The 19,090-nt window shown below is 43.7% G+C and overlaps 1 protein-coding gene across 1 annotated transcript in view; it reads right to left on the reverse strand.

Moving 5' to 3' along the window:
• Positions 1 to 7,965: 7,965 nt before the first annotated feature.
• TRIO (trio Rho guanine nucleotide exchange factor) overlaps positions 7,966 to 19,090 on the reverse strand; it is a 433,907-nt gene continuing 422,782 nt past the window's right edge. Inside the window, exons 54-57 of the mRNA XM_065399163.1 lie at positions 13,213 to 13,291; positions 12,296 to 12,496; positions 10,682 to 10,820; positions 7,966 to 9,087 (exon numbers count right to left, since the gene is read on the reverse strand). Coding sequence (XP_065255235.1) covers positions 8,545 to 9,087; positions 10,682 to 10,820; positions 12,296 to 12,496; positions 13,213 to 13,291 — 962 coding nt within the window. The 3' untranslated portion in view covers positions 7,966 to 8,544. The remainder of the gene's footprint in view (positions 9,088 to 10,681; positions 10,821 to 12,295; positions 12,497 to 13,212; positions 13,292 to 19,090) is intronic.

Below are 19,090 nucleotides of genomic sequence, written 5' to 3' on the forward strand. Positions count from 1 at the left end.
CCTGCTTCCTCCTACCAGCGGCAGTCCGAATGAAGCCTTTTCATTTAAAAAGTGTTTCTGTTCAGGAGGCTCTGAAAAGCACCATACCAGCACTCATTCTGCTGGGAGGAGAAGAAACCTTTCCTGCTCTTAGGTCCCTCTCTGCAACCATCTCTACCCCCTGATGTGAGAGAAACCCCCACACCTGATGTTACTCCCAGGGCTTACCCTGGAACCACTCATCTGCCATTTCAGAAGCTGACAGCGAGCCTCCCTCCATTTTTTTTTAAGCGGAACATTTAGAAATGAAATTTGTAAAAATTTTCACTGTGTGCGAGGCTCAAACTCACACTGCTCAAAGTGCACACCCTTGGAGGTGTGTGCACAGGGAAGCAACAGGATGGGCATGCTGTGGGGTGGGGGTGAGGGAGGGGGGAAGAGACTATCTTGCTGTTTTACTTCCAGTGGAGTTTATCGTGGAAATGCGGACAAGCTGCAGGCAATATCTCCTACCTTTGAAAGGTCACAATAGAACCCTGAATACAGATATTTCATAGACTCATAGGCTTTAAGGTCAGAAGTGACCATCGTGATCATCTAGTCTGACCTCCAGCACATTGCAGGCCACAGAACCTCACCCACTCCTGAAATAGACCCCTAACCTCTGGCTGAGTTACTGAAGTCCTCAAATCAGGGTTTAAAGACTTCCTTTAAATGTAGTTCTTTTCTACACTGAAATGGCACCAATTTCATTTCCGTTATCTGGAGCAACTCTTATGCTGTGTGTTAACATCAGTTCCTTTAGGCAAAACCATGAGGACAAGAGACAAGACATTGGATGTGCTACCATCAAGACAATTTATCTGACTAGGCCACAGTGTAAGAGAGAAAGGGAACCTCTGTTTATATTGTACGCAGCACACACTTATACTACACTGTATCATGGAAAAGCCCTGACAAACCTGCAGAGAGAGATTATGCCTCCAATATCTAGCCATCAAGCAGGAGGCTGGTTTCCCATCTGCCCAGAAACTAACAGAGAATCCAAAAATAGAGTCAGTAACACGTTAAATAGCTTTTCTTTCAAAGCTTGACGTGGAAGAAACATCGGCCACTGAGCAAACTTGCTTTATGCTCCCCAGCCATGGAAAATAGAATCATACATTCTGTAGCTTATTCATATAGACATTCTTTCTATACAAACCTTTAGAAAATTACGACCTTTAATAATGGCATTGTATTCCACAGTGTGTGTAGGGGGTTCCTCTCATTTAATCAGGTCTGAGTGGATTTTAAAAAAGCCTGCCTCCTAACAAATGTTGACCCACACTTCATTATTTAAACAAAACAACATTTGCAAATAGAAAAATATTCAGTTGGCTGGGAGCAGACATGCAAAGCAGAGGCAGTGTTAGTTGACTGACGTTGCTCAGTGGGGAGCAAATGTTCCATGCACGTCTGGAGTGATGGAAAACAGAATTCCGATTTCTCACTAAATTGTCACTATATGACAGACTGAAATGTGGGGAAAGGTAACTCCCTTCCTTATAAATACAGCCCAACTGCTTCAACTATGGAACTGAAAACTCAGTTCAATGCTTTGCTCCCAGCTACCCCCATGTGAATTTGTTCAGTCTAGCATATCTCCTGCACTTCAGTGGAATTATTCCAAATTTATATCAGACCAGGATTTGGCCCACTGTGGCTATCGGAAAGCAGAGACTTTTGCAAATAGCGTTTTGCTTACAACCGCTTGAATTTTTTTGAATTTTGGTTTTTCAATACAAAAACAGATGGGATTTTTTACAGAAAATTCCCATTCTTTCAACCGGCTCTTAGTTTGTATGTTCTTGATGTGGAGGCCTCATTGCTGAGACTTCTCACAGGCAGCACAGAGATCTGCCTCGTTTTCCTGTTAGCAATGTCTTTCATTACACTTCTAGCCGTGTTTAGCACCTGGAGAGGGGTCATTTTGCAGGGGTTAGGAAAGATAAACAAGGTGACTAAATTCCTTAAAATTTGCTTATTTCAGAAATTATGCAAATAAACAATACAATGTAAAGATGAAGCCTCCCCACTAATCCAACATTTACATTATTTAACATGCACCACCATGACTGGACAGTTGCATCACATTTGCGCAAACAATAAACAGGAAAGTTTCCTCTCGCCTATGCCAAAATTGCATCACCCAAACCCAGAAGTCCTCCTGAATGTCAGCAGCACAGAATGGAATCTCAGCCTTGTCTGCTATAGACGCTGATGATCCTGTGGCATTTGTTACTACAAATAGGGGTTTATTCTGTTATCCTACACTGCTGTGCTTTGTTTGGTTATATCACCCTCCCATCCCAAAGCCTCTGTGAACTAGCAGGACATTTATAGCCTGAGCCACATCCTCTCAGCATGGATACCACACCCCATTCTCAGCAGTCCAGGTCCCATGTCCCTTAGGATTATTACTTTGTCTAGAAATACGAGGGAGAGATGATTTTCGGACACAAGCTCATTGCAGCAACTTTACCCCCTCCCCCTCTCAGGAGCGCTGGATGCAGCTGGCTAAGGCCAGTCAGGCTGTCCTACTACTTTACAGTCATACAAATGTAATCGGCAGACAATTGCATTTGAGAGATCCGCAGGGAGAGGTTGGATAAATCAGCTTTTTATCAGGTAGTCATAAAATCCGAGACCAAATACTTGAATACATTTGGATCCTGGTGCTCAAAGGGATCTGAGTGGGCAGACCCTGGCAGACTTCAGGTGGGACTCTGAAAGGTGTTCCAGTCCACACATGGAGATCCCGTGTGCGTGCATGGGGATGGTGGGAATCAGAGCCTTTATTTTGTACTTATTGGCATTTGAGGGGCTGCTGACATTGTCAACCCCCTCAGAATACTGACAGCAAATGTTTGCCAACAGCAGTGGTTCTCAACCCTTTTCTATACTGAGTCCCTCTCCCACCTGGATGCAAGCCCCTTCCCCTTTAAAAAGATGGGAAGAGCAGGATGAGCTGTGTCTCCTGGTTACTGCTCCAAGGTCAAGAACCCCTGCTCTACAGGTTGGTAACCTTTCATCAGACACTCCTTACCTTAGCTGCAGGGCAGGTTCATTCAGAAGTTATGCCGGTGCTATTTACCTAAGGGATGGAGCAGTGGCTTTGGCAAAACTCTTAGTCTGGGCAAATGCAGAATCCTACACCCATATGCTTACCCCTAAACTCAACCCCTTCCCTGTAATAGGTAAGTTAATAATGAACATTAAGTATAAAAGTTACTCAGGGGCTTCCATTTCTCTACATATACAGGAAGAGTATGTGAGGCTTAGATCACTTCCTGGACTGGAGATGAGATGCCCCTCCCTTCCATCACTGGTTCCACCACCTCCACAACCGATAGAAATTCAAAATGGAGTTCTATTTTGGCACCCATCCATAAAACAGCAGCAACTGACTTCACATTAATACAATTGCCGCCTTCCCCTGGCATTGGCTTCCCATTAACCGGACTCACCCAATGCCACATCATCCTGCACTCACCACAGCGCAGCACAGTACCACGCCTGCTACTCATTTTTCACTCACTAGGAAAGTGATTGTCTGTCTGTCTCTCTCTGATGGACTACTGCCTGGGATCTGCTGGCTGTGGTGCTTGACCTCCCTCCAGCCAGCTGTTTTTGTTACCCCCTTCCTACGCTTGTGCACACCCGCACCTCCCTCCTCACCACTTTCATTTGATGGGTTCACAACGTTTTTTTATCTCTGCCACCTCAGGCTAGAGTATCTGGTGTCTCATGATAATGTTGTGTAGTAGACAAGAAACCAGGAGCATCCTTTTATATTCTCAGAAGCATATCGTACCACCACCAGGCTTGTGCCGATACCTGAATCTCTTCTTCTTCGTCTCTGCTCACTCACAATGAAACTGGACTCACTGGATCCACTCTAACAGCAGAGGCAGGATAACTCTCAGTACAGAGTCATAACAGGATCCATGAAATTTGGCCACAACTGTGAACAGCAACTTCATCTTTTAACATGATGCTTGTGATTAAATTGGCGTCCTTCCCATTTCTGGAGACATTATCCAACTTGAGAGCCCTCAGAGTTATGAGTGTCATTCGTTATGCCCAGCACTGATGGGAAGTGGGCAATATGACAGAATTCATGCATTATCTAGATGTGCCTATTTCTCTCCACGGGTAAGGCCGTCGCCATGGCAGTCAGGACATCTTCCAGGCAATAGCGCATAGCAGGGTGGTGGAAGGCAAGACCAACTGGCTAGTATGCCCAATGCCGTGGTGACTCTGTCTGGGACTAGGAGGGCATGGCTCCTATGGAATTGTCTTCAGATCCCCCTGCAGCTTATCACAAAGATGCATGAAGACGTTAAAGATGTAGTCCAGAGGCACAGACTCAATGTGCCTAAGTGAAGTCAAGGAAGGTCCCACAGGCTCACAAATTGTGTTCAGAAAGTAATGGCACTCCACTGTTTCTATGCTGAGGAAGTCTTGGCTACCTCCTCCTTTCTGTCAAAATACATCTAGAGGTCATGCCTATAGCCAGAGGTTGGTACAGCACCTACTCAGAAATGGAAACCTCAAAGTGCACCCTCTTCCAGACCCCTGTTCCCCCCCCTCCATGCTTTCCACTGCAAGTCTCCTACCCTCCCCACACCCTGCAGTATTGCCCTAGACCAGTGGTTCTCAAAGCCGGTCCGCCACTTGTTCAGGGAAAGCCCCTGGCGGGCTGGTCTGGTCTGTTTACCTGCCGCATCCGCAGGTTCGGCTGATCGCGGCTCCCACTGGCCGCGGTTCGCTGCTCCAGGCCAATGGGGGCTGCGGGAAGGGCGGTCAGCACAACCCTTGGCCCATGCTGCTTCCCGCAGCCCTCATTGGCCTGGAGCGACGAACCGCGGCCAGTGGGAGCCGCGATCGGCCGAACCTGTGGACATGGCAGGTAAAGAAACCGGCCCTGCCCGCCAGGGTGCTTTCCCTGAACAAGTGGCAGACCGGCTTTGAGAACCACTGGTCTAGACCACAAGCCCCATATTAGCTGCTCTCACCCAAACTCTTTGCCTTTTTCCCTTTAAGTCAGGTTGCAGTGGGCTATTTCTAGGCATGTTGTGTGCAAACCAGCCAATTAGTGCTGGTGTCTAAGTGGCTTAACTTGCCCCTGTGGGCCTAATTGTGCTACTTTGGGACCCAGGGTGCATCTGCACTGTAATCAGAGGTCTGACTGCAACAAGCACAGTCATACCCAACATAGCTTTGATCTAGTTAGTTCCAATAACAATAGCAGTGAAACAGCAGCAGCGTGCACTTGAGTTCAGGGACCCGGGCTTGGTCAGGCTATGCTGCATTGGCTTCACAGCTATTGCTATTTGAGCTGCTAGATCACGTCTACTCCTGCTGTAATCACACCTCTGACGGCAAAACTTGAGTAACTGTGTGGCTGGAGGACCTCGGAGCACATCTGAACATTCTTATTGAATAGCCTTAAACAACCCTCTTGGCGTGCTCAGCCTTCAAAGTGCGCAGGGGACTGGGGTACAAACTAATGTTCTCTTTGTTAAAAAAATAAAAATAAAATCCTGAGCACCCAAACTTGTGCAGAGTCCCAGAGCAGGGCACGTGCACCCACAAAATCTCTGCCACGAATATTAATTTAAAGGAACACATTTTTGTCACTGAAACCCACCAGGTGAGTAATGTCTACACATACTCTACTTGGGTTAATCATCTGCCCCATTGGGGTTTATTGCCAGGCCTAATCCATTTTCCTGCTCAACAAGAAGAGGGGCAGGTGCGTAATCACAGAGCAGCAAGGAGCTTGGGCGTTTCTAATAGAAACAACAGGCTGGGATGGGGTATTTCATTTTCATACCATAGAGGAGACTTCAGGCTGTTTGCCCTTTCAGATAGATCTCTCTGAATATTCTGTATTTTTATTGCTGGGATTTCCATGGCAAATTGTGCGGGGAAGGGAAGTGGGTGCAGGGAAGAGAGAGGAACAACTGGTTTTTGAAGCTGGACAATAGACAATCCTGAAAATCAGGAATTCAATGCACTGATATGCAGGAGTGCCACATATTGAGTTACTGACCTTTAAATTCATCTTTGAATTGCAACTAAGGTAAGGACAAGAAATGTACATATTCAAAAGCTTTCTATCTGAATCTCTTGAAGGATCTAGATGGAGTTATATCAGCAATAATGAAACCATCCTTAGATGAAAATGATTTTTCCTCATGGGTAGCATGCTCCAGATTAAATATAAGAGTAACTGGAATATACTCCATTTTATATGATTTCGATTTGGTTTCTTGATAAATTGGCAACGTGGCCTTTAATTGGGTGAAGTCTGGCTGCAACTGTTGTATCCACAGTTGCTCTAAAGGTATACAATGCAGTGACAAACAAGTCCCAGAAGGGTAACTAATCAAATTATCCAATCATGTAGGAAGACGAGGATACCGCAAAGCACTCAACACCTATAAGTAAGGGGCAAATGGTATTTTGTGGGGCATACTCCCGGCTTTTAAAATAGGCAGTTTAAATCTCATTCTATAGCAGTGAACTATTGCCATAGCTTCAGTGCAGAGCACCACTGAGATATAGGAAGACCCAGATCATAAGGTCTTAAAACAAGAGAGATCAGACAAATATGTCAAATATGTTTAATTTTTTTTTTAAAATAACTGATGGCAAAATAAAATATTTACATCACATCATACTGTTTAAACACATAACGTCACTGTACAAAGAAATATACATGCAAAATAAAGTAAAAATTTAACTGAAATAATAGAGGAAAATAAACACGAACAAGATGTTATGAGGTTGGTACGAATACACATCCAGTTTTGAATTCAATTTTCTTTTAAAAAGTTTCTGTACAACTTTACAAAACAAACAAAAAACAAACAAAAAGGAATAAATAGAATACAATGGAAGCGGCAAAGCTTAAAACTAACCAAAGCCAGTTTATGGCTTAAGACCCATATATCTAACTAGTGTGGGTTGCAGGCTTAGTTTCCTTATTTAAACATGGCATTTTGCACAGAGAAACATAGACGACAACACATCCATGTGAACTCCTTGATGCACAGAAAACCATCTCTGTATTTTTAAATATTTCATCACATGTTAATATTACCTCAATCTTAAAAACAGTACATAAGACACAATTACATTACGTGTCAGGTCTTACAACCACTACTGCTTGGATGTATTTCTTCACCAAAGAGCAAAAAATTCATTCAGTTATTGTACAGAAAGCAGTAAACGCAGATTTGAAAATTCTAAAAAGTAGTAAATGTTGAGACTGATTTTGGGAAAGTAATACTTTGGCATTTTGAATAATATAATAATAAATTTTTAAAAAATGTCACCCTATTTCTTATCCAGTTTGTGATTTGGGTTATGAATATCTAATTTATTTATTTACAATCCTTAAAACTCACTAGATTCTTTACTAAGTTTTTAGCTAAAATCTCATCTTAAACTAATAACGACAGTGTGATACAATATTCCCTCCCTCACCCGCCCAGAAACCCCAAACACACAAACAAAACCATAAAGCTCGCCGTACTAAGTATGTGCTTTTTCTATATATTTATTACAGTTACAACAGAGGTCCTCATAAATAGTTGCATAAAATGTTAAAGCCACAACATTGCACATGATATGAAATAAAACAAAATCCCAAATGAGTGCATTTACAGTATTTTCATCCTGCTGTATACTGCTCGACAATCAGATTGGCAGGCTGGGCACCAACCCAAAGTCCTTTTCGAATGGGACAGCAAGGGCTGACCTGAACTGAAGACCCGCACAGTGGTGTACCACCATTTAGGGAGGAGGGAGAGGGGGAGAAAAATTACAGACCGAAGGCAGGTAACCGTCTATATACAAGTAAGGCCTACATTTTATCAGAGCAAAATGATTCATTCTATTTGTATGCAAAAATTTTGAGGTTGGATGCACTTAAAAGCAGAGTCTGATCTCAGTGCACTGCTATGTGAGATACATACAGGTGAGGCAACTGGAAAGCTCTAGGACCAAGTGAAAAACGGACGTCAATGGAGGCCATATCAATGGGCAGCCAATTTGGTGAGTCTTCTCCAGGTGTGATTTGATATTTGTCTTTGTTTGTTCATTAATACCAGTGCTTTGAACATAGGCATTTATTTCCTTGAACAAATCTTGAAAATGATAGATCAGTTCACAGTTCATTTGCAAAATTCTATTCATCTGTTTTTTTAAAAAAGTGGTTTTTTTTGTTTTTTGCAGAAACCTGAATAAAATACTGTTACTGTAACGCTCTTTACTGCCTTTCACAGAGTACAATGCTATAGTCCTCCACCTCAGCATAGTTTGCATTGCTAGTCCCAAGTACTACTGTGTGCAGGTTTACTTGGAATGCATTTCCACACGAACAGTCTAGCAGCTGATTGGCTCCATTTGTTTTTTTTCTCCAAAATTCAAGTCAACAGCTGATTGGCAGGAGATTTCTATCTCCAGTCTGATTGGCAGGTGAAAGAGAATGAGAGAGAATTTCAAGCGAGGTCAAACTCTTGGCAAGAGCCTGCTCTGTAAGAAGTTTTTAATGCTACGAATGGGTCGAACATCATTCTGGTGTTTTCGCCGCTCAATGAACGAAGTCAGTCTGGATATGTCAATGCTGTCAACATTTTTGCTATTCCCCAGCTGCAGCCATTGCTCTTGAAGGGCCAATGCAGCAGAAGGACGCTTAGCTGGGTCATCCTGAAGTAGGAAACATACAAAATCTTTGGCCTTTTGGCTAACTCCTTTGAAGTAATCATCTGGGAAACTAAAGTCTAAGCGGCAAATATTCAGGCAAGTTTCCTCTACACTTTCATCCAGGAAAGGAGAGACGCCACTAAGAAGGACATATGTGAGCACTCCAATGCTCCAAACATCTGAGGTGAGGGAGACAGGATTTCCGAGGATAATTTCAGGAGCTGCAAACTCTGGGTTCCCAAGTAACTGGTGGATATAATAGGTGGTATTGAGCTGGATGGCATCTCCAAAGTCAGCCAGTTTTATTGTTGGCTTAGCTGAGCTCTGATCCACCAGAATGTTTTCAGGCTAGAAAATACAAAGAGAAAAATCATATCCATCTTTCAAATAAGTCTAGCACACATCTAGTTCACTGCTTCCCAAACAGCAGGGTCAGTTGGTGAGCACAGCAAACATTTGCAAGCGAGTGGATTATCATGGTTAGCTCCACAAAGCTCCTAAACCATTCTATCAAGCTCTTCAAACAATCCTGCAACAGTCTGCAGCATCTTGCAACATGTGATCATCAAGTTTTAGGTTCTCACAAAGTCATGACACAGGAAACAGTCCTGCCTAAGTTGGCAAAAACACACAATAAGAATTCTGCAGAGCTCCATAGAAAACTGGAACCCTGTAAACCTGCATTTTGAAGACCCAACAACTTTTGACTGATACCGTATATATAACACTCATGGAGTACTTGCCTCCTGACACAGAAAAACAATAAACAGCACATATTTGAAGACTGGGGTAACAAGTTAAAGATTTTTTTCCCCCAACATAAAAGTGTCCTTTAAAATTTACATGTCTTTGGGTTGCCATTTATTTTGCAATACAGAGGCAGTTGAACTGAGCTGAAGTTTAAAATCAGTCTTTTAGAGCCACACTGTGGAAACCACAGGAACTCTTACAAGCACCCCCTAAAAGCAATGAGGGAAGGTGGAATTTTTATTGTATTTTGAATTAAAGAAAAAAGTTACTTACCTGTAACTGGATTTCAAGTAGACCCCCCACTCTTGAATTCAGCTGCTGTACACATGCCATACAAACCCAGAAACAACTAGAAAGCTCTGACTTTTTGGGCCCACAACAGCCATAGATCAAGCCCATTTTTTAAATTAATTTTGTTGAAGGTGAGTGGGAATCTGGGGCATGATGGTACTGCCTCTTTTTTCCTCTTCTTTTCGTATCAAGAATGAAATCTGCAGAACTGACTCCAAGGCCCCTTGCTGCCTAACAGACCCTGCTTGCACAGAGGATCTCTTGGCACCGGATTTCCCCATCTAAACCAAGACTGGGTGGGAGGAAGGGCCAGTAGCAAGCTTTAAATCCATCTTGAAACCCTCAAGACTTTTTCCATCAAAATCGATCAGATACGAACAGTGAAACCCAGATGGATGCAACAAGGATCCAGCAGATGCCCTTCACCCAAGCACCTCAGACAGAGTATAAAAAATAGAAAAGGAGAATTTGGAGCCACAAGAAGAGCAATCCTTGAACCCAATTTGCACAATAGATTCTGTTGTTTCAAGTGGAGAAAATGATCTATAGAGCAAATTCCCCAGGCAAAAACCAAGCAAACAAATCAACAGTGCATTACACAAAATCTAACAGAGGCGAACACGAACAGCCAACAAGCAAAATAGGAAGACGCAGAGGAAGTCAAGACTTTCTGCTTCAGTGACAGAGAGTAGTTTGGGGTGCATGGGCGGGGGGCAATTCCCACCACTTCATATAACCTTGGATGGAGCATTCCATGACTCAAGGCAAAGGTTGCATGGCTCTCAATGGCCACTCTAAGAAACCATTGCTAGGAGACCCCAGATTGTCTGTAGCATGCAGCTGCACCCCAGAATTCGCCATCTCTTCTGGTAACACTCCAGAAGTACCATCTGCGCCTCACCTTTAGGTCCAGGTGTGCTATTCTGCAGTTGTGAAGATACTGTACAGCTTCCAGAATCTCTCCCAGATAGAGCCTGATCTTCCCTTCAGTGAGGTTTCCCCATCGCACAACACAGTCTAGAAGGCGACCCTGGTCAGCCCTATTGAAGTACAAGAGTTACATTTCATTGCAACACTAAAGCAGCAACATTTTAAAAATATATCTGCTCATTTTAAAGTTTCAAGTTAAAGCATTTTCAAGTTAAACTGTCCTTATCTTCACCAACAGCAACAATTAATTCACTATTTGTGAACCCTTGCTCCCATTACTCATTAGGAGTTTAATCTTTACTTTTCTTGAAGTCAAATGACAAATTCTAGGCCCCTTGGGATTAATCTGTCTGCATTAATCGTGTAGCACCGTTAAGTGAGGATTACTATTCTGAAGCATATTTTGGAAGGAGGCCACTAAAGAAGGAAAGGCAGTATTTTTGCCAGATAAAATAAATGCTATAAAACTGTGCAACACTAGTTATTTTTGATGTGTACATTCATTCCATTGTGAATTTTAAAAAATACTAGTAGAATACAGGCAGTGCAAGAACACTGCTCTAGAACGGATGGTTTTATTCAACTGAAACTATACTGGGGCAACACAGCAAATCCCAATTCCAGTTTAAGTACTGAAGACACCTGATGTATTTCACACAGTTTTAATCTACTGACTTTCTACTACATAGACCTGTAAAGATAACCCAGAAAGCAGCTCACAACAATGTAATAAAAATATTATGGTGCCTCCATTTTTGGTGCCCAGTCTGAGACACTAACATTTAAAATGCCTGATTTTCATAACGTGCTGAAGCACCTAAAACCATTAGTCCCTTTTGAAAGTCTTAGGCACCATGTTCATGTTAGACATGTGGAGAACATGCATTTTGAACCCCTTTGAACAGTGTGTCAACATACGTACAGATGGAACCTTTAATGCTTGTGCTGCATTTATACAGAAGAAAAAACCTTATGAGCATGAGAAGGAGGGTGGAGGGGTGCTGAACAGGGAAGCATGGAATTGTTGACCTAATTAGGATGCTATAGAAGAACTTCCTCTTCCACCACCACTGCCAGCTTATATTGAAATGTGGTAGACTGCAGCTTAAGGAAGAGAGGAACAACATATGGAGATGAGATGAGAAGTCCGGGCACATCAGCATTTTAGAACATTTACTCCATCCACATCTCATTCCTATTCTCACCACATCCAAAGCCACTTACACAATTTCAGAGGGAGGCTATTAAGAGGATCAATTCTGCATTGCAACGATCCTCCTGTCTCCTCCGTACCAAACCCTTCCAATGCGAACTTGTTTACAGGAGATTTTAGTTGGGGGAATTGGTTCTTGTGAACAGCCAGGACCTCTGCTTTCCATTATGGACAAGCAGAACTTTTCAGTATTGCCATCTCTAAAAACAGAATGTGAGAGCTCCTGGACTTTATGTAAGCATTCTAGAAGTTCTGTGAAATCCTAAACTTCTCCAAAATCATTCACAAACTACTACAATACCCAGGTATAAGAAATCAGTTGCATGAAGATTACACATATACATAACATGATGTTACTTAGAGCCCACACACATCTCTAATACTAGGACGTAGCTGGTGGAAGTCTCAAAGGTATCTAGAAGGCCAATGAGCTGGGGATGCTGGAGATTCTGCATGACTCCGAGTTCATGGGTAACCTGGTCTCGTTTCATCAACTTCTTGTTCACAAACTTAGTGGCCACTGCTCGCTTGGTTCCCTTCTGATCACATTTCTTAACAACAGAAAACCTGCCCCTGAAAAACAATTAAAAAGGAAAAGAATTAGCTGAGGACAGTGCTAAAGGACCAGAAACTGTACACAATTGTATTAGGACAAATGTTATGGCTAAGTTCAACAGGACATGAGTAGAGTAGAGTAGTTTGACTACATTCAAAGACTTTAAATATTATTAACAGTCTAGCAAACTGGTCTTGATAACTACCTTAGCTGTTACCAAAAATCCTTTTAAATTTCCAGAAAAGTAAAATCAGAATTTTATCTGTTTTCTAGGGTACTACGACTAAGTAATGCAAATGGATTTTGTTGGAAAGACTAAGATACTTAACTAAGGAAGTGCTGTACAATCTTATGGAGCACTTATGTACAATCATTTGGAGAACTTTCACAATTTTTCATAAAACACATGCAGTGCATACACCCTCTAATTTAGCCCATGAGTAAAGTTTCAGCATAAACAAAATGCTTTTGTATTTAAGCTACATCATTTAGTTATGGCAGAATTTTAGCATTATGTTACTTTTTCTTCACAGGATGAGCAATTCTGTGTTCTGTTTTTGACTCCAACGATTGATCATTGTGAGAAATAATTGTAAATTTCAAGAAGATTTCATAAAGAAATAATCTGAACCAATGTCATATTTTGACATTTCTCTTCCACCCTTCAGAGACTAACATACACACTGGCTGAACTTTCCAACCTCCACAATGAAATGGCATGAGTAAGTCATACCTGCCAAGTTCAGCCACTTCACTGTACACGGAATCAAAGTTGTCTTTCCAGATTACCATGATCCCATCACTTCCAGGACCTTAAAGGAAAGACAAGTAGAATTATTTCTAGTACAAAAAAATATTTTCAGCCTTAATTTAAACAACCGATATGAATTTCACGACTGCCATGTCAACCATGGGACTGTTTCAGGTGGCTGTAGGCTGGACAAACTCTGGAAATCATGCATTATTTGGGAGTGGATCTTGGAGGGATGAATATTCCTCCATCACGGACTGACCATTGTCTTTTTTGGTTTGAGATTGGGATGCATATATCCTGGAAGGGCAACAGGCCTGTTTATGTGGTGTCAGTGATTTTCAGGCACCATTGAGGGATAAGGTTGCTCTTCTGATTGACCACTCGTGATGGTTTGGTAGGACTTCATTTTCATAATGGAGAACAAAATAATATTCTAATGGCCTGTAAATGCCCTTCTCCTCTGGCTTTGTCCTACAGGTCATCACATAAGTAACCTGAAAAAGATGATGCAAGAAGTTGGCTACAGGGCTGGTGACTGAAGTCTCACATGAGTCTGAAGAATTGTGACAGATTTTAAGGTCACATGCTGTGGCCCTGCAGAAATACAGGTGCTCTGTCCTACAACCTCGGAGTTGGAATCTTGTCTTTATGGGCTGGTGAAGCATAATGGGGAGAGGCACTGAGGCCCCTGTTTATTGAGACTGTCAGCATTTCCCTTAAAGGAGCTGAGGAGGAATAGGGATGCTGGCTGTCACTGTGAGGCTAATGGTCCAGAAACCAACGCTTGATGTTGCCAGTCTGGCTTACTGTCGACTGGTATCCAATCTCCCATTTTTGGGCAAGGTCATCAAGAAAGTTGTGGCAGGGACACTAGCAGTTCCTTGAGTTCTAAGATTTCCTTGATTACATCACAGTGTGGGATAGGTAGTGCAACCAGTGGAATTTCTGATTATTTTATTCTAACTGTAAATAAATGGATGACATTTCCACACTGATTTTTTTTTAATCTGCAGCAGCTTTTGATACCATTGCATATGAAGCTTCCTTTATTGGCTTACAGATCCAGGCAAGGGCGAGTGGAATTGTTCTTGGGTGGCTCTGTTTTCATCTCTCCAAGAGCCCAGAAGCTAACTGTGGGCTATCATTCCTCTGTGCTGAGGATGCATTCCCACAACTGAATTGCAAATGAAGTGGCTGGAAGCATGAGTGAGGCAATATTGGCTGCAGTGCACTCAAGTATGCTGACAGAACAGTGGAGTAAAACCTATTTAATAGATAATTTCAAGCTTGGATAAGGGCTAGCTGGCTGTGACTTATTTGGACAAGTGTGACATAATCTTGGTGGGTTTGAAGAAGCAGCCAGAAGAATAGGTGGGACGTATATTGGGGTCCTTTATTGAGGGAGTGCAACTGCCATTTATAAACGCAGGTATGTAACTTGGGTGTGTCGTTAGATCCCGCGCTCCTCCAGCATGCCCAAGTACTAAACACTGGTTCTGTGACTTTCCGTGACTTCTGAGCAGCTGGTGCAGCTGGCTCCAGGGTTGCCCGAGCAGCTCAGGCAACCCCTGGGCCAGTCGCACCGTCTGCTACTGGGACAGTCTCGGGCCACCATCCCCTTCCTCCCCCCAGCAGCAGCAGGAGGTGTTCGGGAGGGGGGGATAAGGGCTGGGGCATGGGAGGGGGTGAGGGCTCTAGGCGGAGCTTACCTTGGGGGAACTTCCAAGAAGCAGCAATATGTCCCTCTATCAGCTCCTAGCTCCGCGCTGCCTCCGCCCGCAAACACCGCCCCCGCAGCTCCCATTGGCTGCAGTTCCCAGCCAATGGGAGCTGTGGAGCTGGCAGTGTGTGGCGCTAGGAGTTTAGGGACATGTTGCCGCTTCTGAGAAGCCCGACGGAGCCTGCCAACCCCCCCCCTTTCCCCCTTAGCACCAGCGGAGGTCCCGAGCTGCTCCCACCCGAGCACCCGCGGTGCCCCTTGGAGCACTTGCGCTGCCCTCCCAAGCACCTGCGGGCCCCCTCCCGAGCACCCGCAGCACTCCCAAGATTTAGTCAGGGGTATATAGTAAAAGTCATGGACAGGTCATGGGCTATGAATTTTTGTTTACTGCCCATGATTTTTACTAAAAATATGAATGACTAAAATGTAGCCTTAACTATGGCCAAGAGTCCTAGTGAGAAAAGCAGGATTTTCCTTTCCAATGAGGAACTAGCCTGCCCCAATTATGCCCACCTCATTATCACCTCAAAACCAGGCTGCTGCAATACACTCAACATTGGACTACATACACAAACTATTTCAAATCTGAAGCTAGTGCAGAATGCCTTGACTGGTTTATTGAAAGGAGTTATGTATCAAGAGCACACGTTATGGGATCTGCATTGGTTGCCAATACAATTCAGAGCAGAATTCAGAGTGGTGGTGGTGTTGCCTATAAAACCCTAAATGGTTTGAGACTTGGTTATCTACGAGGTCAGTTATTTCAGAGCCAGAGGTGAAAGTAAGCCGGTACGCCCCGGTACGGCGTACTGGCAAGAGCCGGTGCACCATACCGGGGCGGATCGGCTTCCCCTGGCAGCAATTTAAAGGGCCTGGGGCTCCCAGCAGCGGCTGGAGCCCCAGGCCCTTTAAATTGCTGCCAGAGCCCTGGGGAAGCGGCGGAGGGGCTCAGGCGGCGATTTAAAGGGCCCGGGGCGCCTGCCGCAGCTACCGCCCTGGGCCCTTTAAATCGTCCCTGGAACCCTGGGGTAATGGTGGTGGGGCTCCGGCGGCTATTTAAAGGATCCAGGGCTGCAGCAGCCGCTACCGCCCCAGCAGCAGGGCTCCGGGGACGATTTAAAGGGTCCAGGGCTCCGGTAGTCGCTACTGCCCTGGGCCCTTTAAATCATCCCCGAAGCCTGCCGGAGCCCTGGGGTAGCGGCGGTGGGGCTCCAGCAGCTATTTAAAGGGTCCAGGGCTGCGGCAGCCGCTACCGCCCCAGGCCCTTTAACTTGCCGCTGGAGCACTACCAGTGGCCTCTACCAGAAGAGGCGGGGCCTTTAAATCCCCAGGCATTTTAAATCAGGATTTAAAGTGCCTGGGGCTCCGCTGTGGTAGCAGCAGCTGGAGCCCCAGGCCCTTTAAATCACCCCCGGGGCTCCCAGCCTCTGCAGCTGGGAGCTCCGGGGGTGATTGAAAGGGCCCGGGGCTCCCAGCTGCTGCTACCACAGCCCCAGCCCCGGGCCCTTTAAATTCTGATTTAAAGTGCCTGGGGATTTAAAGGCCCCACCTCTTCTGGTAGAGGCCCCGCCCCCTCCTCAGAACTCTGGAGTACTGGTAAGTCCTTTAAGTTACTTTCACCTCTGTTCAGAGCCTAAACTTAAGCTTCCAGACGCTCTACAAAACTCATCTTTTTTTTCTCACAGGCTTTGGGGAAGCCCAAGTCTATTTTATAGTCCCCATATTGGCTGGCACATGTGTCAAGGGTAGGATGAGCAGCCCTTTGTTGTATTTCATTTTGTGTTTTATTTTATGGAATGGACAGAACACAGAATGGGCATCTATAGAGGTTTGTATTAATCCAAATCAATGACAAAACATGACCATGACAATTTAAAAAAATGACTTAATTAGTTTCAGGTACTTCACTTGCCCAAATCACCGACCAATTTTTGTTTTACCACCTTACTTAATTTTTCATGTTTTTAAAAATGTCTGTTGCTTCCCCACTGCTGGGTGGAAGACCCATTTTAAAAAAAGAGAATTATATTAGCAAAACACAAACTGTTATGTATATGCTGTCAAAAGCATAAAGTAAACAAACCAGAAAAAATATTCTCATCTTAAACAGTGACACGTAGCTATAGTAGGTAAAAGATCCTCAAGTAAAGCAGTCATTTTTACGTTGCTAGTGTTCCTTTATTCCCCCACATACATGCTTTAAAAAAATCTGCTTTATTTCAGATCCTGAAGTAAGATACAGCTTTAAAGTGTTAGACGGGCCTCGTAAGAGGATTGTGTGGTTTTTGGATCTGAGAAACAGGGAGATGAAGAAATATGTGCCACTAAGCATTTGGACTTCCCTGTTTAGAGTGAAAGAGCTTTCAAAAAGAGTTCAAAGGGGACATGTCACTAGTGTTTGATCTCTTGTGGGTTTGAGAAATTCTGAGATGACACAATTTTCCCCCAAAACAGCATTAAGAATACAGATTTAAAAAAAAAGTGATTTCAATACAGCTCTCAGCTGGTATTGGTAGCCACTGTGACTGCCAAGTGTGACAAGAAAATCACTACAGGATTCCTGACTCACTGGGCCAAGCTGGGAGCCACCCAAGCAATGAGTAAACTCAACTCTCCCCACACAGGATTACCATCTGTGGGTGCCCCAAACTAGTTCACTTCTGAAATCTGTCCAGCCTTGCTGAGGCTACTGGCGAAGGAATATAAGAATGGCCCTACTGGGTCAGACCAAACGTCCATCTAGCCCAATATCCTGTCTTCCGACAGTGGCCAGTGCCAGGTGCCCCCGAGGGAATGAACAGAACAGGTAATCATCAAGTGATCCATTCCCTGTCGCCCATTCCCAGCTTCTGGCAAACAGAGGCTAGGGACACCATCCCTGCCCATCCTGGCTAATAGCCATTGATGGACCTATCTTCCATGAATTTATCTATTTCTTTTTTGAACCCTGTTATGGTCTTGGCCTTCACAACATCCTCTGGCAAGGAGTTCCACAGGTTGACAGTGTGTTTTGTGAAGAAATACTTTTTTGTTTTAAACATGCTCCCTATTCATTTCATTTGGCGACCCCTAGTTCTTGCGTTATGAGAAGTAGTAAACAACACTTCCTTATCTACTTTCTCTACACCAGTCATGCTTTTATAGACCTCAATCGTATCTCCCCTTAGCTGTCTCTTTTCCAAGCTGAAAAGTCCCAGTCTTATTAATCTCTCCTCATATGGAAGCTATTCCATACCCCTAATCATTTTTGTTGCCCTTTTCTGAACCTTTTCCAATTCCAATACATCTTTTTTGAGATGGGGCAACCACATCTGCACACAGTATTCAAGATGTGGATGTACCATGGATTTATACAGAGGCAACATGATATTTTCTGTCCTATTATCTATCCTTTTCTTAATGATTCCCAACATTCTGTTTGCTTTTTTGACTGCTGCTGCACATTAAGTGGATGTTTTCAGAAACATTTAGACCCCATCATTTTATATGTATAGTTGGGATTTTGCTTTCCAACGTGCATTACTTTGCATTCATCAACATTAAATTTCATCTGCCATTTTGTTGCCCAGTCACCCAGTTTTGAGAGATCCTTTTGTAGCTCTTCGCAGTCTGCCTGGGTCTTAACTATCTTTAGTAATTTTGTATCATCTGCAAATGTTGCCACCTCACTGTTTACCCCTTTTTCCAGATCATTTATGAATATGTTGAATAGGACTGGTCCCAGAACAGACCCCTGGGTGACACCACTATTTACCTCTCTCCATTCTGAAAACTGACCATTTATACCTACCCTTTGTTTCCTATCTTTTAATCAGTTACCAATCCATGAGAGCACCTTCCCGCTTATCCCATGGCAGCTTACTTTGCGTAAGAATCTTTGGTGAGGGACCTTGTCAAAGGCTTGCTGAAAATCTAAGTACACTATATTCACTGGATCGCCTTGGTCCACATGCTTGTTGACCCCCTCAAAGAATTCTAGTAGATTAGTAAGCCATGATTTCCCTTTACTAAAGCCATGTTGACTCTTCCTCAACAAATTATGCTCATCTATATGTCTGACAATATTATTCTTTATTATAGTTTCAACCAGTTTGCCCAGTACCGAAGTCAGGCTTACAGGCCTGTAATTGCCAGGAT

The sequence above is a fragment of the Emys orbicularis genome, chromosome 2 (assembly GCF_028017835.1).
Source record: "Emys orbicularis isolate rEmyOrb1 chromosome 2, rEmyOrb1.hap1, whole genome shotgun sequence".
NCBI lineage: Eukaryota > Metazoa > Chordata > Testudines > Emydidae > Emys > Emys orbicularis.